A 20,428-nucleotide genomic window follows, 5' to 3' on the forward strand; every position below is an offset into this window, starting at 1 on the left:
AGGAAAATAAAAAACCCACACTAACACATGGTTCTCTACAAGAAAATCATGGTTTCTTTATTTTGAGATCATTCTTGGTTTCTTCGTTTATCTCCTTTGTAGCAAATGTAAACATGAACTTCTAAGTTGGGACATGAAAATAATTTATGTAGCGTCCTCTTGTCTACTTCCATGAGTCGAATGCCTTGGAATGATGAGAAATGGTACTCTTTTGTACAAATAGCTCTAAGGTTAAAGCCCTCTTAATAGCTTCTTGCAATGTTTTAAATGTAATGGCCTTCACAATTTCCTTGAGAGGTCCAACCAAACCCTCATCAAAAAGGAATGTGATTCTTTGTTTTGAAACATCAAGTATCATATCCGCAACACATTGAAATTTAGCTACATATGCTTCCATTGCACCCTGTTAAATCAATGCAATCTCTCCAAAGTACTCTTCATCCTCTCAAAATGATCCAAAATTCTTTGGTTGAATTAATCAAATATTTACAAATAATCATGACCCTCCATAATTAATCCATGATGCCACCAATCATAAGCAATTCCCTCCAAATGTAAAGTAGCAAATTGAATAGCACCTTTTTCCACCAGGGGACGAAGTGTAAAGACTGTCTACATTTTTTTGTAGCCAAGCCCTTACTAAAATTTTATTGCTTCCATCAACCATGGGTGCGCTTAATTTTGCAATTATTTGTTGTAAAACTTTCTTCTCGTCATTTAAGTGATCATTATAATGTATCCTTCTTGAAGCTCTCTTATCTTGGATTTTTCAAATAAGTAATAAATGATGCATTTTTTTTAAATGCCTCAAGTTTGTTATTATATTCTTAAATGATTTTTTCAAGCTCATTGCCATAAGAATCTTCATGAACTTCTTCAACTCTTTCTTTTCTTAGAAACATTGGCTTTGAAGGATTTGGAATGGAATACCCCATAGATATACCATTTTCTAATGTTCTTCCTTCACCTTGAGTTGCTTGATTTAATTGCACATTCTTCAATCCATTTAGAGTTTCTAAAATTTTGTCAATTGAATCAATCAATGCATCTTGCCTCTCATTCATTCTGATTATATTATCTTGCAAAAAAATATCTCTATCTCCAGCACTAAGCCTTATTTCTTCTCTTGACATTTTCTCTATTAGTAATGCTATATTCTAATAATGTTTGCTCTCGTTTCAAATATTGAGATTAAGGAACTCTAAAATCAACTTTCTAGCACATTTAATATGAAAGATTTGGGGATTGCAAATTACATTTTTGCATGGATATCAAGAAGGATTACGTACATAGGAAACTTTGGTTAAATAAAAGCAAGTATGTTGATACCATTTTACAATGGTTTAGTATGCATAATTGCAAAAATGTGACTTCATCTTCTTGTTGGAATTATTATTCATCTATGTTTCAAATTGGATGATGATTTTGAGAATTTATAAGGTGGCATATGCTTATTTTGTTGGTGGCCTAATGTACGCAAGGGTTTGCACTAAAACAAATATTTGCCCAAGCAATGTTAGTCTTGAGCAAGTTTATGCCTAACCTTGCTAAAAAGCATTGGACTTGTGTTAAAAGAGTGTTTAGATATTTGCAAAGGGCGTGATTATTGTTTGTCTTATCATGGTACTAATGATATCGATAAAGCATTGGACACATTTTTTGCTAATGTGCATTGTGCAAAGGATTTGAATAATCAAATGTCCTCTAAAGGCTATTTGTTTTCTCTATTTGACAATACAATTAGTTCAATAAAAAAGAGGCATCCAACGATTGCTTTCCACCACAAAAATAAAACTTGCATACTAGACATGCTTGTGAGCAGGCAATATAATTGCAAAGATTGTGTTTAGGTATTGATTTTGATTGCAATGTGTTTAGAATTGGTTGTGATAGTCAAAGTGTTGTTTAGTGAAAAACCACATATACCATGTTCATACCAAGCATGTTGATGTTTAATATTATTTTGTTCAAGAGATGGTTAAGAATGGGGCAATGTTGTTGTGAAAACATTAACACAAAATAATGTTTGTAGATTCACTGAAAAAGGCAACAAGGATAGAAAATTACTCTTGGTGTAAGAAGGGCATGGACCTAAGATCCTATAGTTGACGACTCATATGGATGTCATCATAATATATAATATCACATAGAAAATGTTAGGATTGTGTGATATTTAATTGCAACCCTATAATTGTAATTATTATGCCTAAAATGCTTCCTTGAAACCTCAAACAAAGTCAAAGACTCCATAAAGTGTCATCGAAGGTTGTGTCAAAGGGAACAACCCTCCCGCACCCTACCACAAAAAAAAAAAATCATTTTGTCTTTTGGGGGCACTTTTGCATTGTTTTCTTTGCCCACAATTGTGATGTCCATGGTATTATTAAACCACCTTTTATATGTGTCTATTGATAGACACATGCATGAAGGTTGATAGAAATTTCTTTGGTAAAGATTAATACACATGCAAGAAGGTCAGCAAAAATTTCTTAGGTACACTCTTGTAATAAAGATCAATACATACTTATGTCTCTCTTTGATGGTGAAACTTTTCTTGCAAGTGTTTCTCCACATACATATGGTGTTATGCATATTTATCATAACTCATTAATTTATATTTGCTTCCATATAAATCTCTTAATAGATAATATAATGTTGCATAAATAAAAAAACATATTCGCTTAATTCTAAAGGGCTTACATTTCTAAAAATTTACCTTGTTTTATAGACCAAAAAATGTCAAAAAATCTAACTTGGTACACATTCTTAAAACTAAAACTATAAGGAACCTTTTTCTAATTATTCCAAGCAATATAGCTTTAAAATGTCCTGCCCCAATAGCAAACTTGAAAGAATGTCACGACCCTTTAAAAAAAATGTGTAAGAACATATTCACCCTCCATACTCTACATCAACATATGCAATTGCACAATTTTCCACCTTTCACACCTCACTTGTTTGTTTATAACAAATAAAATGTACCACAAAATTTGTCTTTCATGAAAGTTGAACAAATAATTCTTTTATATTCACGACAATCAATAGACAAACCCTACAAACAAGTCCTCCAAAGATCTATCTAGGATAAAAAAAAATAGTTTGTACAACCCACATTCTGTGCCACTCACTTAACAATATCACACATTATGCCACTCCCAATACAACTTCAAACAATTTGAAAAGTTTGAAGAGAAAAATTTAATTATACTCGTGGTGAAATGTGGGATGCGCTTCCAAAATTTAATAAACATTAACTATTATGTTGTAGACAACTTTTCCTTCTAACCCCGTTCATCAATTCTCATTACTAAACTCATGGTGAAATGTGGGATGCACTTCCAGATAACTATTATGTTGTAGACAACTTTTCCTTCTAACCCCATTCATCAATTCTCGTTTCATAAACTTCCTCCTTGCACAAATAGGCAAAAAGGATTAGTGGAAATCATTATTTCTAAGTAGATTGCAAAGTTGTCTTTTTAGATACTCGAAAAAGTAACCCTCGAAATCTCAAGTCGAATAATGCATTCAAGGAATATCTCTCTGATGGGTCCCCAACTCATCATAAAGTGAATCCTAATGTGGGGAATGAAATTTATGGTGTACTCTCCACTCTCTTAAAATTAATCATTTGCAATATGACTAAGACTTGCATAGAAAGGCTCGTCCATAAATCTTTCAATTGTTTATTTTTAACAATAAGCCGAGAATTATTCGAAAAAACTTTGCTTGGCATTGTGGCGTGACCAGCTTCCCAAACATTTAGTACAAACTATGATCACCAACAATCATCATTTCTATAAAAGACAACTGCATTGGAATGATAATATTGCTCATTGGAATCAGTCAAATTGTTACCAGTCAGCTTTTATGACCAAGTAAAGTAAAATAAAGCAAAGATATTATCAACCTTTAGCCCAGTTAAAAACAAAATGAACGAATGGGATGATTCTGCTTACTCTCAATGCCCATCTTTTTCGTATGCCACTTTACTTGTAAAGAAGGGGAGTAAGTAATGGAGTATGCTATTGATTAGCAAGCACAATCATTGTTGTTCTCATTGTTACTATAATTAAAATTATTCATGGAGTGCACTTTTTATTAACTTAGAATATATTGAGGTAATGAGGCAGAAGAGCAAGAGCAAAAATGGAGATGGAATCATCCACATCATCAACACCAACAACAGCTCTGGTGGTGGTTGGGATTTCACTGCAGGAGGAAGAGAGCAAAGAACTTCTGTCATGGGCCATGAGTGTGGCAGCTTGCCCAGGTGACACCCTTGTTGCCCTCCATGTACTTGGTAAGCAACAACTGCCGATTCTTTGCTTTGTAGATAGAAATTCATGTCATTTTACTTGTAAATAAAAATTCACACTAAAGACCAACCTATTTAGATAATTGCGTTGAGACTTATGCTTCCAAAGTACTAGCAACTGATTTTTTTCTCTGAATCCAACTGGACCTAAAAACCAAGCCTAAAACCCCAGAATTTTTCAGGTACATAATATACAAGGATGATAGTGGAAATATTTGCAACTCTGTAAATTTTGATTAGAGGGATTTATTTAGAAGCCCATACTAAACATATTTTACCAAGTGACCCTGTTAGAAAACTGAGGTGGAAGGCCTTTCTTTGGTTGTCTTTGATGTTGCAGTTGAAAAGCATGGCAGAGAATCACAATTTATGAAAGCCAGGATTGATAATGCACGGGCTATGCTGATCAAGTTGTTGGGATCCTTCATGGACCTCTGGCAAGCTAAACAGGTGGGTTATACTTCTTAGCTCTGTACTTTTGTTTAACAAAAGATAGTCTTCACAATTTCTCATGGTTGAAAGTCATCGTAGTTTCTCATGGTTTCAACCATGATGACAGATAAAAGTGGAGGCTAAGGTACTGGTCCATAGCAGTCTCGAAAAGGCTATAGTGAATGAAGCAGCAACTTCGGGAGCTTCATTCCTTGTCCTTGGAGCTTCAACTTATCAACTGCCCAGGTGAGTATATATACATTTTTTTTCCTTAAAAAAGGCATTGTTTTAAAAGGCAGCTTCAGAAGCACATTCCGAACCACTGTGGTTTATCATCAGGATGAATGATAAGAAAGCAGATCAATTACAATGAAGACTAGAGCTTATTGATTGGTTACACCATCAAAAATGAAAATTGATGTTTTGTTGAACCTAGTACCCTTTAGTCTAAAAATTAAAGAAATTTGAAAGTCTAAAGATAATATGTTTCCTTTGCAGTTTGTCCCTGATGGGTTGTATTGAAATTGAATGCAATTGATGTGTGATTTCTTCTTAATGTTTTGTTGAACCTAGTACCCTTTGATCTGAAAATGAAAGAAACTTGAAAGTCTAAAGATGATATGTTGTCCCTGATGCGTTGTATTGAAATTGAATGCAATTGATGTGTGATTTCTTCTTAACTGAAAACCCTACTTTCATGATTATGTGTGTGTGAAAGAGCTTTAGTGCAAAAAAATTCTTCCGAGTAATTGCTGGAAAGAAAACTGAAAGTCTAAAGATAATATGTTTCTTACTACAGCTCATCCTTATGGGTTGTTGTATCGAAATTGAATGCAATTGATGTGTGATTTCTTCTGAATTGAAAATCCTACTTTCATGATTGTGTGTATAAAAGAGTTTTAGTTCAAAAAAAAATTCATAGTAATTGCTGGGAAGCTTGTTAATTCTTGGTTATATCTTTTGGGATAAATTTTAGAAATTTAGAACTCTAATGTCTGTGCAGTTGTAGTTTTATAAGCTGTTAAGATGAATTTGTTGGCCTTGCTACATGATAAAAGTATCTTAAACTTTAATTGTCTACTTCTGTGGGATATGGCATGCAGCCCTTCCATCGGGGTGACAAAAAAGTATTGTCTGGAACATGCACCAGCTGGATGTGCAGTAATAGCTGTCAAGGACAGAAGAGATGTGCCACTGCAAGAGCTTTTTCCTAGGGTTCCAGAGACAGATTGTTCCGAGATACTTACAGATTGTTCCGAGATACTTCAAGAAGGTATTGAAGGGTGTACCCTTCATTATTGCAACTCTGAATCGGGATGAAATTCTAAATAACTCTGGCTTGTAATTTGGAAAAAAATATTTTGCCTCCAATTTATTTCGTTCATATGGCTTGCAGGAAATCACTGGTTCAATTTAAAGTGGCCTGCAAAAGAAGTTGGGAAGACCCTAGGTTCTCTACAGAAGAAACTCCTGTCCAAGATCCAATCTCGGGGAGAAGACGAATTCAGAAACCACGTGACTGAGGGATATGAAAGCTTCCAAGAACAAAAAGAAAAGCATTCCCCAAGAGGAGTTCTGGAAGCACCATCACATTGCTTGGATCAGGAAGAATCATTTTCTTCGGAGAGTTCAATTGGGTCCTCTCCTTTTAGGAATGATGGAGATGACAGGTCAACCTCTGAAGAGAGTCCCCACAACTGCTTCAACTTTTGGACAACTGCTAGCATGCAATCTAATAAGTTTTTGAAACTTTTCTCTTTATCTTTTGGCCATTGCACCACACAATTAACTTCAACTGCCAAGAACCACAAAGATCCGCAATCCTTATTTCCTAGGAACAGGGAAAATTTTGAGGAAAGGAGAGCATATGAAGAGATGTCGTGGAAGCCAACATGGAGATCCTTCACCTATAAGGAAATTTCTTATGCCACCAACAATTTCAATTCTGGTATGTTCCAAACATCATATCTAAATTGCTGAATACATGTACGTTTGCTGATCCTTGTAAATTATGATGAAATCAAAAGGTATTTTGTTGTGCTGCAGATAATTTGGTGGGTAAAGGCGGGTATGCAGAGGTTTACAAGGGGGTTCTATCGAATGGTAAGGCTATAGCAGTGAAAACAATGGTGAATGGAGCCACAGATGAGCAAAAGGAGAAAGACTTTCTTACTGAATTGGGTATCATTGGACACATTCACCACCCAAATACAGCTTCTTTGCTAGGTTGTTGTATAGAAAATGGTCTGCATCTTATCTTCCACTTCTCTCCTAATGGCAGCTTGGATTCTTATCTACATGGTAAGCTTTTTCCCAAGTTAAGTTAAATAGTTCAGCTATAACTATAGTTCTTTTGATACCATTGTCCTGCATCTTTATGGCAATGTGGCCTGAATTGTTTTAACCTGTAGTGTCACCCCTTGCTTTCTTCTCATATCAGTACAATGGCTTAGGGTACACACAATGGTCATAACATGGTTTCACTGAGTTGCATTCATGATGCCAAGGTAGTTAAAACTCAATATTCTTTGAAGCGGCTCTTCTGAGTAGCTTGTTCAAATTGTAAACCATTGCCTTTGTTTTTTTAATATCCTGTAAGTGACCATGTGAAGTGAGATCGAATTTAAAATTCTCAGATACAAATACTCCAGTGCTGGAGTGGTCAATAAGGTACAAGGTGGCAGTTGGTATAGCTAGGGGACTGCATTATTTGCACAAATGTTGCCGAAGGCGAATCATTCACAGGGATATCAAAGCAGCCAATATTCTTCTAGGTAGAGAATTTGAGCCACAGGTGAGCAAACTTGTCATTCTAGAGTTGCATGATCTTTAAGATCTAGTGATGGTTAAAATCAGCTTACAAACTTATCTAAAGGAATATTCATTGATTTATTTATTTGGATACTTGACTGGGCTCTGCTATAGATTTCAGACTTTGGATTGGCAAAATGGCTCCCAAGACAATGGACCCACCACTCTGTAACTCCCATTGAAGGAACTTATGGGTAAGTTATGCATTTCCATCATCCTGCGCTTTGTAACTTGTAACTCACACAACTTTTCCTCGTTGCTTTCTAATGGGTGTGTCATTTTGAGCAGATATTTGGCACCAGAGTATTTCATGCATGGGATAGTTGATGAGAAAACTGACGTGTTTGCTTTTGGAGTGTTGTTGCTGGAAATTGTCTCTGGTAGGAAGCCTTTTGATACTTCAGAAGAGAACATTCTTGTTTGGGTCAGTACAACAAAGCTCCTTAACAACATTCTTCCAAAATGACAAATGTAATAATTCTGTAAAAAAAATTATAGAAAATATTTATCTGAATCAATGCATGGATACTGAAAAAATAGCCAATGAAGACTTCTGTACATTCTTGTTTTTGAATATAAATTTGGTATATTTCTTCTTGTATGTCTTGGTGCTAACAATTTGGGTAAGCTTCTTCACCCACCATCGAAGGATTTTAGTTTAATTGAAATGTTAGTACGAAAGATTATAACCCAGTTCGTCCCAAAAGTTCTTTTTTATACATTATTTTGAATGATCATTATATAATATGCAGGCAAAACCATTGTTAGAGTCCGGAAACATTAAAGACCTAGCAGATCCAAGACTTGAATGTCAATATGATATTGTTAAGATGAAGAGAGTGCTTTTCACAGCATCCCTGTGCATAAGGCATTCAGCAATCTGGAGGCCATCCATGAGCGAGGTCTATCTTCCTTCTCAAATATAGATCTCAACCTTTTATAACAAAATCCAAAATGGGATGTTCCTTGCTGTTTGCATTTCACTACATTAGAATTGACTGCCTATCGTTGTTATTTCAGGCTCTACAATTGTTGACAGACGGAGAAAGCCTTCTTAGAGAAGACTGTTGGAGAATACCTTCATCAAAGGACGATGCCTTTGATGACTACTGGGATGAACTGCACAACTTGAGACGTACTGCCAAAAGATAAATGAAAAGATGCAGAATGGGATTTAGTTCCAACCTAATGTAATGCTTCAGCAAAAACTTATCTCAGAAATTTAGTAAAACCAGTTTTAAGTTGGAGACTTCTAAACTTTACTTGGCTAAACTGGATCGATGGTGTAAAATTAGTGCACCAACCTATTTGTTTGTAAATTTTATAGTTACAATCTGTGCAGACAGATAACTCCCATTCAATAATTATCCTAAATGTAATCAGAGTATGTCCTCAATTCAAAATATTTATAACTTTCTGATTTTTTGGTATTTTCCAGTTTTACGTCCTCCCTTTTGGCATTTTCTGATTACACAAATTGAAATATTTTCATGGATCTAGTACAGTGCAGATAAACAGCAATATGGACAAGATATGTACATTGGCTAAAATTTTAAATGAAGGATATTGATGCAATACAAATGCTTTTGATTGATAGGCAGATTAGTCTATTGAACATTAACACAGGGTTGTTATGAAGCATACAATATGGACTTATGTTTATCCCAGCAGCCGTGAAACCTCAATATAATAGATATTACAATCCTTGATACCTAGACCAATAATGAAATTACCACAATTATCAATGTACTAAATGTAATAATGATTTTATAGTGCTGTGTGCTATAATCGCATGAGACTTGCATATACCATATGGATCCACCATCTGTCTGAGTTCTGCCCCCTCTTGCAACACTACTATGGAAGTAATGCAGTATTTTATATATGTGGAAGCTAGCGACTAGCTGTATGAAACCTTTTTCACTGCTGCACCTAGGAATGTATCAACAGCAACCAGCGATCATAAGGAAACCATTATCATGCTCTAATTGTAGTGATTTGTATTGTGGATTGTACGCAGCTATTAGTGCACTCCTTATTTGTGCAGATAAAAGCCACACACTTGATATATTTATGCCCAAAAAAGAATGCAAAATTACTAACAGTCACAGCACCCCTTCAGCACAAATGTATACTAATATAAATCTGAAATTTTAACGGTTCAGCCCAATGGACTCCTGTATGAAATCACTCCAAGAAATTGTGGTTTTCCATCCTCCAATTCCAGACCTAGAGGGTTTTCATCCTCAGATTAATTGAACCAAAGTCCGAAACTCCAACAAGGAGTAGAAATCAAATAATAGAATGTTTGATCAATATGCCTTCTCCTCCTTGTTTGGCCTCTCTTGAATAGGATTTTCCTCCAAAAGACAACTATTCAAATTTCCTTCATGACCCTTGATTGGTATTTGAGAGCAATTATTTAAAATAAACTTTAATTATAAGTGACCTTATTTTACAGTTTCACTTTACTTGAGGCCCTCTTTATTATAATTACATTTTGTAATAACATTTAAATGGCCCCTTTTATAACATTACGATCCTATTAAAGTTATTATTAATTTATTACACTCTCATTTTCCTAGAGGAAAATTCCCAAGGCCCACGGTAAATGAGCGGTGGGTGTTTGCATTTCAACTTGGTTTCATTTTAAAAGGGGGCATTACAGTCCACCCTTCCCAAGATTGCTTGTCCTCAAGCAATCACAACTAGGATACCTCAGAATTTTTCCTCCACTTGACTGAATCTTTATAAAGTTACTTGGATCCCAAATCAACCTTGTAGATTTGTATGTCCATCTTCAAATATAACCTCCTCAAAATGCCCCTCTAATTGTCTAATCATTTGCAAAGCTTCTATAAGTTCCTGAAATCCAGTTTTGCTCCAACTGATTTCTGCTGCGCCACTCTATTGTGAATTGAACAATCTATGCAAAGAGTATTTATCGATATGAGTGGCTGATTGTAGGTGGACACTTCCACACTTCTTGCAATAATCAGGTTGATCTGCCCATCAGGAAGTCCCTTAAATGTTACCTCCCTTCCTTCATGGAACTTAAATTCCAAAGTTTTAATGTTTTGAATGATTTTCACAAGGGAAGCACAGCCACTAAATACCCAAAAAAAGTCAATTTCTTCTAAACCAACAATATAGAAGTCTTCACATGCCTTGTGCTCTTCTAAGAGTAGTTGGGCTGACTAATTTTCTTTTTTGCAGGGGATTATAAATCTGTCAACAACTGTCCCATCAAGTCCTTCAAACTCTTTCAGTTTGAAATATTTTTTCAGGTACCAAATCTTCATTAATGTAGTTATGAGCAGCTCCACTATCAAGTAGTACTAAAATTACGCTTCCACATAAAGTCCCTTGAAATCTAAAAAGATGGTATCTTGGTGCTCCTGAAATAGAACCAAGTGTTCCTCCACCATTTGAATGTAGTTCAAGTTACTTTTTTTCTTCCTCCTCATCAAAAGCTACATCAATATAATGAATTTTTCCCTTGCCCATACACCAATGACCAGGTTTCCAAGGTTCTCTACAATTAAAACACAAACTCTTCCTCCTGAGATCATTCTTGATCTCATCTTCTATCTTTGTCTTTGGTGGTATGTTCTTCTACTATAGTGCATATGACTCTTCCTTCTATGAAACTTCCTTTGATTGGTCCAGAGGTGGAATCTTTAAGTGAAATTTATACTTGGAAATATTGGGCCCTTTTAATAGCTTCATATAGAGACAATGGATCAAATAACTTAATCAAACCCTTGAGAGGATCGGTTAACCCTTCTATTACATCACGCACTATTACAAATAATTTTTGGAATTCCTCCACATATATCTCTAATATTCCCTCTTGCTTCAATTATGTCCTCTCTCTAAAATGAACTTCAACATATTTTCTATCAAACCTTTCAGTCAACCTTTTGCAAAATCAAACCCTTGAGAGGTTTAGTTAACCCTTCTATGAAAAGGACAATTAGGCTTCTTTCTATTATATCATACACTATTACAAATAATTTTTGGAATTCCTCCACATATATCTCTACTATTCCCCCTTGACTCAATTGGACCGACTCTCTAAAATGAACTTTAAAATCAAAACTTTCAATCAACCTTTTGCAAAATTCAACATGTGTCGATCAAAGTATGACCTTGTTCCCCATGGTACCACCAGTCATGTGTTGTGCCTTCCAAATGTAAGGTGGTGAACTTCACAGCACCAGCATCAGTCATAGGTTTCAAAGGTAGATATGTATCTAACTTCTGCACTCAGGCATGAGCAATATATTTATTAGAACCATCAAATGTAGGTAGTCTTAACTTCCCTAAAACTTGTTGATGGTCATGTTATTTTGTTGAGGCATAGCCTCAATTCTTGATCTTCTGCATCTCTTCATATTCATGTAATTTGTGAAACTCGTTGCTTCTTTAATCTCTGGAGGGAGATTTCTATAACCTGTATAGCATGCAATAATATCATCTTTCATTGAACTTTGAGCTTCCTCCACAAGAACTTCTTCCTCTCTCTAAATGAAAGTAGGACAAATGGATCTACCAACAAACCCAATCATGGTTCTCTGTGCTAACTTTTCTGCTTATTATTGTTATTGGCTCCAAAAGGACTTGCCTCACTAGTTTGATTGTTGGAATTCCCTCCATTCTTCTATGTTTTCTGATTGTTATGCATCATATGCAACATATGCCCCATCCTATCTAGCATAAGGCCAAACTTCCTTTCAAACTTATCTGCACGATCTTCCGAAACTTTCTTCTCTCTTACCATACTTTCTTCTACCTCAAATCCCAAATGAGTTTTGAATCTTTGATTTCTTTGTTGTTGGCAAATTGATGCTGACTTTTTCTATGTTCCCTTTGATAATACCTGTTGGCTCTATCATTTGACTGCATAAGAAGGAAATCTCACTGACTGGCAAGTTCCAACTCCAATACCATTGTAATACACCCAATTCAAAAAATGTATTTACTTTCTGATTTTTTGGTATTTTTTGATATTACACAAATTGAAATATTTTATGGATATAGTACAGTGCAAATAAACAACAATATGGACCAGATTTGTAGATTAGCTAAGTATGAAAATGAAGAATACAGATGCAATAAATCAAATACTTTTATTGATATGCAAACTGGTCTACATAACAGTAACACAAGGTTGTTATGAAGCATATAGTATGGACTTATGTTCATCCCAGTAGTCCTGAAACCTCAATAATAATAGATGTTACAGTTACAATTATTGATATCTGGACCAATAGTGAAGTTACCACAATGATCGTTGGATGTGACAGTGATTTTAAAGGGGCTGCGCACCATAATCCAAACTCAAATTGTTGCTACGACAATAGTACGAAAGCTGCACATACAATATAGACCCACCATATATTTAAGTTATGCCCCATCTTGCAGGACTACCCTGGAAATAATGATGTAATATATGGAAGCTAGTGACTAGCTGTATGAAACCTTTTTCACTACTGCACCTATGATGTAATGTATCAACAACCACCAATGATTATAAGGAAACCATTATCATGCTCTAATGGCAGTGATTTGTATGACAGATGGTACCCAGCTATTAGCACACTCCTTATTTGTGCAGATCGCAGCCACAAACTTGATATATTTCTGCTCAAAAAGAATGCAAAATTACTCCACCAGTCAAAGTGTCCCTTCAACGCAAGTGTAATATTATCAATTTGAAATTTCAATGGTTTGGCCCAACGGTGGCTCTTGTATGAAATCACTCCAAGGAATTGTGGGTTTTTCTTCTCCAATTCCAGACCTAAAGGGTTTTTATCCTGGTTAATTGAACCAGAGAAACTCCGACAAGGAATAGAAATCAAAAATTAAAATGCTTGATCATTATGCCTCCTCCTTGTTTGCTCTTGATAAAATTTTCTTCCAAAAGACTTAATTCTTCATGTTTCCTTCATGACCCTTGATTGACAGAGGAATTATTTAAAATAAACTTTAATTATAAGAGACCTTATTTTATAGTTTCACTTTACTTGAAACCCTCTTTATTAAAATTAGATTTTATAATAACACTTACGTGGCCCCTATTATCACATTATGATCCTCTTGAGTTATTATTATGCTCACATTGCCTAGAGCAAAATTTTCAAGGTCCATGGGAAATGAATGATGGGTGTTTGGGTTTCAACTTATTTCATTTCGAAAAGGGGACATTACAGAGTACAAGTTTTCTTTAACAGAAGAAAAAAAACTTACTCTAGAATCCGATAAGAAGATAAAGCATAATACATTGAAGGACACAGAAAATGTTCTAAAATAAAGACAAGAATAAGCTGCCCATAAAAAACGATAAACAGGAAAAATGAAAAGATACCATACAGATGATTAATTTGAGTTTTCTGATTAGATCTCATTTAACTATGTCAAATGGATTTGGAAGGGGCAAAGGATATTTGATTGACTAAACTTTGAGGTAGCTTATCCATCGTCATTGTATGCATCACCTTCTCTTGGATTCTGTTTCTACAATGGTTAGGTTGGTTAAAACTCAGGAAGCCTAGACATCATCATCATATGCATCATCTTCTCTCGGACTCTGTTTCTGTAATGGTTCATCATCTTCAGAATCAGTGTATGCACGTCTCCTTCGTGATTTTGTTGAAACTGGAGAATTTGTCTCGCCATCATCAGAGTCTTCTAGACCTGCAGCTGCAAGAAGATCTTGGGCATTTTCTGCATCAGCTTCTGCCTTATCACTCATATAATTTGCCTCATCTTCCATGGCAACATCAGGTTCCTCCATATAAGAATCATAAGCTTTGTGGTCCTTATCCTTCTTCTTTTTCTTCTTTTCCTTCTTTCTTTTCTTTTCAGCCTGACCAGCCTCGTCGTCATCATCATCCCTGTCCTTACGCTTACTCTTCCATAATTCCTTCACACGTTCAAATTGCTCCTCTTGTTGCATCACCCGCCGAAGTTCTTCCTCTTGCTTTCTTCTTTCCATCTGAATCCTCCGTTCTTCATCAGCTTTTCGTTTTGCTTCATCAGCCAAGACAAGTTGGCGTGCTACTTCCAGCTTTTGACGGCTTTGCTGTTCTTCACGTTCAGCTGCTTCTCTATGAACTTTGGCGGCATCGAGCAAATGTTTACAGTAGTCAACATGCAACTCTATCTTCTTCTCATCAAAGCCATGTGTATGAGGGCTTGCCACTACTGACAGTTGGCTGAAAACACGAAGTGCATTCTTTAATTCTGACACTGCTTGACGAACCTCATCGGCAGTACGTTTTTGCTTTTGAAGTGTTGAAGTTGAAAACTTCTGCATTGCAACACCAACATCAAAGCGTAACATGTAATTTGAAGGTGCCAAATGTACTGCTCTTAATAATGTTCTTTTACAATCTTGCCACTGTTCTGCTTCATAATGTGTTCGAGCTAAATATAATAAAATTTGGGTGTCAGTGCCAAAATAGAATTTTCTCAAACAATTTTGATACATTTTCACTGCAAGTGCAAACTGTCCTTGTGCAAAGTAAACATGTGCTAGATTTACCCACACATCAGGCATCTGAACAAAGATGTTTCCTGCTGCAGCTTCTTGCACCTGTGTAAAAATTTCCTTTGCAATATCAAATTGACCCCTTTCAGCTAGCACAACAGCTGCCCCATTTGCAGCATAAACATTTCCTGGTCTCTGAGCCAACACTTTACAATACAGTTCTCTAGCCTTCTCAAGATGTGTTGCCTCCAGCTTTGGTTCCTTCTTCTCATTTTTTAGAGCTGCAAAATAATTCCAATTTCCAAGTGAAATGTCAACATAAGAATCCTTTCCATCTGATACACTTTGTGCAGTTTTAATTGTTTCTTTTGCTTTAAGCCAGTCATCTGTTTTCAGTTCCATGTTACCAAGCATACATAAAGCATTTATTGAGTTATTATCCACCTTAAGTGCATCCCCAATCAATTCTAGGCTTAGTTGGATCTCATTACGAGCCTGAGCCATGGCTGCAAGTCGTAGATATGCATCCACATAATCAGGAAACTTGAACAATATTAGCCTGTACAAAAGAGTTGCTTTTTCAGTGTCATGTAGCTGTTCAAACAGCCTAGCAAGATTAAATAATGTTGTGACTTTATCCCACGGTAACTCAAGTGAAACACCTTCTTCTAGTCGATGGAAGAATTCCATATCCCTAAAGGACACAGAAAAAAGTGCAGAATTGCCACTGGGACTTTTATTGATGAATTCAACCCAAATGCCATTTCCTAATGCCTCCATAAAAGTTTGTTGGGCCAACTCTAGTTCATCACGCTCAAAATGAAGAACCCCAATGTTGTTTAACAATTCAATGGGTACTTCTTCTCTGCTCTTCTTCAGAAGAGACTTTGCTGTCTTAAGAGAATCTATGGCTGCACCGGGGTCTGATGATATCAACAACTCACCCATCTTAATAAATGCATGGGCATCACGTGGATCTATGCGAGTTGCCTTTCTTAAAATTTCCAAAGCCTTCTCTCGCTGCCCTTGCTGAGCATATATATGGCCTACAGCTTTTAAGCTCTCACAGTTCTCCGGCTGAACCTCAAGAACCTGTTCGAAATTTGAGAGAGAACTTTTAAGATCTCCCAACTTCATTTGAACCTGTCCCAGCCCAAAGTAAGGCAACACAAAATCCTGTGGCCTCTGGCTTTCCTTGACTGATGCCATGTAGTAGCGGCCAGCAGTTTCATAGTCACCTTTGCTATGATAAGACCGTGCAAGATTATAATATGAATGAGATTTCATGAGAGGGTGGTCTGTCGAAACAAGAGCTATCTCAGTCAACTGTTCCACAAGAAAATGCTGCCCTGTGAAGAAAAAATGGTTTGCTAAATGATTCAATGCCATTGCACAGTACGGGTATAGTTCAAAGGCTCTCTGCATCTTTTCCATTCCTTCATGAACACTACCTTTTTCATTAACTTGCAAGTCCATTATTCCAAGGGCAACCCAAGCTTCGACATTTTCAGGTTCCAGCTGTAAAACACGTTCAAATGCTTGTTTGGCTTTCTTGAGCTGACCAAGCTTGTACCGGCATAAGCCTAGACCAAGTCTTACTGCTGCAGGGCAACCAGGATAAGCTCGCAAAGCCTTCTTATACAACTCCAATGATTCAGTATACCGTCCACGGTTGAATTGCACACAGGCTTGACCAAGAAGTGCCGGAATATTCTCAGCTTGTCCATCTAGAACAATCTTGAATGCACCATATGCTTGTTCATGGTCTCCTTTTGCTAAAAGCAACTGACCCTTTCCAACCCAAGTCGATGGCTCAAGATTATCAATTCTGGAAGCCTTGTTATAAAAATATGTTGCACGAACGAATTGTTCCTCCTTCTCTGAATTCTTTGTCTTAATCTTACCAACATTGCTATAGTATGCACCAAGGGCGTTTAAAATGGCAATTCTGTCATACCTCACATCAGCATAGTACTCATCAATTTCTGGACTAGAACCTTCTTCCAGTATTTGCCGAAACTCCTCAATTTTGCCTTGCTTGAAATATTCCCTTGCTATAATTAGCCATAAATTGAGAGGAGCTTGCTCTGCTTTCAAGATGTCGAGAATGTCAGTGGCATCTCTCGGGAGTTGATCTAGTTCTACTTTCACTTCTTCATCAGAATTTTGCACTGGTATGTACACACACCCCATTCTTCCAAGCAGTTTCCTTCTCTGCCACAAATTCTCCTTATATGCAACTGTCGATGTGCAAATATATGACTTCAATAAGTAAACCACAGTATCATATATTTAACATGAAATACAGTTTTAACCACAACAACCTGAAAAAGAAAATTGAACATGATATAGTAATATACAGTTTAATAGGATCCAACAAACTGAAAAAGAAAATCTAACATGATATACAGTTTTAATTTTTAACCACTTTTCACAAGAATAATGACCAAAATCCACTAATTTGACTAGCAATGTTTCTGTCTGATTAACGTACAGAAAAAAGTGGTTATAAACAGTTATTTCTGTCAGTCAAGATCTTGCTAGGCTCTTTGTGTTTCTCAGATTTTGTGGAATCCCTGCTGGGATTCACATTTAAAACGAACTCTTCTTGATTCTATCGGTAACAAAGATCTAACTCTACGACTCTATCTATAGCATAGATCTAAGTAAGTATTTTTCAATGCTACTGGCCAACCGTAGAGTCTGAATGTCAATTATGAAGGTGGCGAATTTGGGATACCTATCGTATAGTGTAGGGTTGACATTTGCAAATTAATGGAGTGGCACCCACTATAAAATGCCCTGTTTCTATAGGGAAAAACAAAAAATTTGCCAATTTATCCCAAGGTCACAACATAACTCCATATTCGTTAACCGACTTCCACAAATCAGCAAAGGACATCAGAAACAACTTGTAAAAGATGTACTCAACTAGTATCAGGTGGCTTGGACACTTACTTCAATGCAAGAAGTGATTTTGTTACAAGTAAACAGGAAGAGGTGCAATTTCCACAAGTCAAGCTATGGCGCAACCCTTTGCCAACACAGTAAACTCCACAGGACGTATTGCTGGTCTATAGCCCTCAAACTGTACTAAAATTTAAAGGAGTGCTACTCATCTATGTCCAAATCCTTTTCAAGTACTCTAAATGGTTCTGTGATGCATAGTTCAAATACTTTCAGAAAATTCATACTTGGCAAACTTTCACTAATTTAAAAAAAAAAAGACTACATTACAGGATCCAATGTACGGGACATTACAACCATCATCAGTGCCAACATGTAGATGCACCCATTTAGGCAGTTAGGTGTTCACTGGCATTTTACATACAATATATTATATATTCATACAATTTCTAATATCCAACAGCTTTAAGTTGAACCCTAACAAAATGACCCGGGATTATAGACCCTAAAAACCCTAGAACTATCGCAACCCCACCCCATCCTAACAAATATATAATACTGCACATAGGTTGATATGATTTACAAAAGTATGCATTAAATGCATATATAAAGTTCTCTGCGATTTTCGACAACCGCCAAACGAATTTGACTGATCGTTTTTCCTAAAACATGAAAATGGGTATAACCTTTTCTGCAATCGCTAAAACCCTTCAAGCCTCTTAACGAAAATCTGCAAGCCCTAGATATTGAACAAGACAGCACTTATGGAATTAATGGAAAATGACTTCTGCAACCAAGAAAAATAAATAAATTGAAAACAAAAAAGTAAATCAATAGAAATTGGATTGGCATTAATAAAGACAGAAATAAAAACTAGATTGATTACTGACCTGCAAATCAATATTTGAAGCTTTAGAGAACTCTCATCTACCGACACGCAGAATCCATTGTGCCTTGTGTTTCATTTAACCAGAATTTCGTGTCACAGTTTCACACGTAGAGATTTATGTTCCACAGTCCAGGGATAAATCAATGGTGCCTTAGACGTTCTTTTTATTTATTTATATAGAAAATAAAAGATTTTTAACGGCCATGATAGCAAAAAAAATTATGGTAAGGTTGATTCTGGCTATCGTTTTAAGTTTAAAAAAATGGAATTACACACAAATAATCTAAATTAAATAGATTTTTATAATAAATTAAATTGGTGTGTAGCTTATTATTATTACTTATATGAGGTGTTACTAACAAACTAGCATATCCATATTTTGAAAAATGTATGTAGAATATGAGCAAATAATTATAGTTATTTGGATTAATATTGGTTTTAATTAATATAATAGAATTCTATTAAACTTTAAAATATAATATTGATAAAAAAATAATGATCAAAATATATTATTAATAAAAAATAATATTATATTGTTAAAAAATAATATTTTATATTTTATGTATTATTATAATTAATTATTATATTATAAAGAATAAATAAAAGAAATTGTGTGATGTTACTCTATCTATAACTATCAATCTTTGTTTTCAAACAATTACGGCACTCACAATTATCAAACCTTGTTCCTAAAAAAGGAGGAGCACTAAAACCACTTAGAGATATTCAAGCTGAAAAAAAAAAATCAACTTAACCATCACACTATGGGATAAAATTATGGATGCTTTAATTTTTTTATAAATCTCCACGTGATACTAATTAAAAACCATAGTAAAAAACAAATTGAAGACTTCAGTAAAAAAAGTTTTTTAAAAAATCAATTTAAACCCATCACACTACCCCATGAACTCATGGAGGCTTTATTTTTTTTAATTTAATAAAGTTATATTATTTAAGTGAAATAAAAAAAAATAGGCATATATGTGTGTGTAGGGCAACTCAAATGAAATTAAATAAATAAATTATTATTATTTATTTTTTATAAATTATATAAATCAAATTAAATAAAAAAAATTAATTTAAATAATTTAGCTTTTATAAAATTACTTTAACATATAAATTTATATTCTAAGTTAATTCTTATTAAAGGTAAACCCAAATTGAAACCTGATCATTATTAAACTATAATCTTGATTGAACCAAAACCCTAACCCTAATTCAATAGTAAGTGTAACTAAATCGTAATTGTAATCTTTAGTGGGCCCTAACCTTAATTGAACTCTAATAATAGTTGAACCCGAATGACTCATAAGCTTAATTGAAGTCTAACCCTTACTCTAAACTCTAACTAAATCATAATCATAATTGATACCTAATACTAACCATAAACTTACCTTTGTCATTTAAAGTCTAAGACTAATCCTGACCCATAATGATTTGCTTTGATGTTCAATTAGATTTAGGGTTAGGATTCAATTTGGATTTGGTGTTCAAGTAGGTTTAGGGTGAGGGTTGCATTTGATTTAGTGTTAGGGTGGGGGTTGAATTTGGTTTAGTGTTAGGGTTTAATTTGGTT

General features: G+C 35.2%; 2 protein-coding genes across 5 annotated transcripts; one reads left to right on the forward strand and one right to left on the reverse strand.

Moving 5' to 3' along the window:
- The first annotated feature begins 4,048 nt into the window (after window positions 1-4,048).
- Window positions 4,049-8,981, forward strand: LOC131069832 (probable receptor-like serine/threonine-protein kinase At5g57670). Its single transcript, XM_058005408.2, has 11 exons — window positions 4,049-4,303; window positions 4,659-4,768; window positions 4,878-4,996; window positions 5,854-6,023; window positions 6,147-6,698; window positions 6,797-7,051; window positions 7,387-7,544; window positions 7,676-7,755; window positions 7,850-7,985; window positions 8,314-8,463; window positions 8,582-8,981. The coding sequence occupies exons 1-11, from the start codon at window positions 4,150-4,152 to the stop codon at window positions 8,711-8,713; spliced, it is 2,016 nt and encodes a 671-aa protein (XP_057861391.1). The 5' UTR covers window positions 4,049-4,149; the 3' UTR covers window positions 8,714-8,981.
- Window positions 8,982-13,920: 4,939 nt separating this feature from the next.
- LOC131069839 (protein CTR9 homolog) lies at window positions 13,921-19,039 on the reverse strand. Of its 4 annotated transcripts, XM_058005426.2 has the most exons (3): window positions 18,854-19,039; window positions 18,650-18,702; window positions 13,921-17,296 (listed from the first exon to the last, which is right to left on the reverse strand). In XM_058005426.2, the coding sequence occupies exon 3, from the start codon at window positions 17,247-17,249 to the stop codon at window positions 14,115-14,117; it is 3,135 nt and encodes a 1,044-aa protein (XP_057861409.2). In that variant the 5' UTR covers window positions 17,250-17,296; window positions 18,650-18,702; window positions 18,854-19,039; the 3' UTR covers window positions 13,921-14,114. The 4 variants fall into 4 exon arrangements, with proteins under 4 accessions (XP_057861409.2, XP_057861401.2, XP_057861416.2 ...); XM_058005418.2 differs by lacking the exon at window positions 18,650-18,702; XM_058005433.2 differs by lacking the exon at window positions 18,650-18,702 and having other exon boundaries at window positions 13,921-17,380.
- Window positions 19,040-20,428: the final 1,389 nt, after the last annotated feature.

This window comes from Cryptomeria japonica, chromosome 6 (genome assembly GCF_030272615.1).
Source record: "Cryptomeria japonica chromosome 6, Sugi_1.0, whole genome shotgun sequence".
Taxonomy (NCBI): Eukaryota; Viridiplantae; Streptophyta; class Pinopsida; order Cupressales; family Cupressaceae; genus Cryptomeria; species Cryptomeria japonica.

What these genes read in the sequence shown, in the direction of transcription:
- LOC131069832 (XM_058005408.2), top strand. Translation starts at nt 4,150, where the DNA reads ATGGAGATGGAATCATCCACATCATCAACACCAACAACAGCTCTGGTG. An exon ending in ACCTCTGGCAAGCTAAACAG is followed by an intron (nt 4,769 to 4,877) that starts GTGGGTTATACT and finishes CCATGATGACAG; the next exon opens with ATAAAAGTGGAGGCTAAGGT. An exon ending in GTAGAGAATTTGAGCCACAG is followed by an intron (nt 7,545 to 7,675) that starts GTGAGCAAACTT and finishes GCTCTGCTATAG; the next exon opens with ATTTCAGACTTTGGATTGGC.
- LOC131069839 (XM_058005418.2), bottom strand. Translation starts at nt 17,249, where the DNA reads ATGGGGTGTGTGTACATACCAGTGCAAAATTCTGATGAAGAAGTGAAA.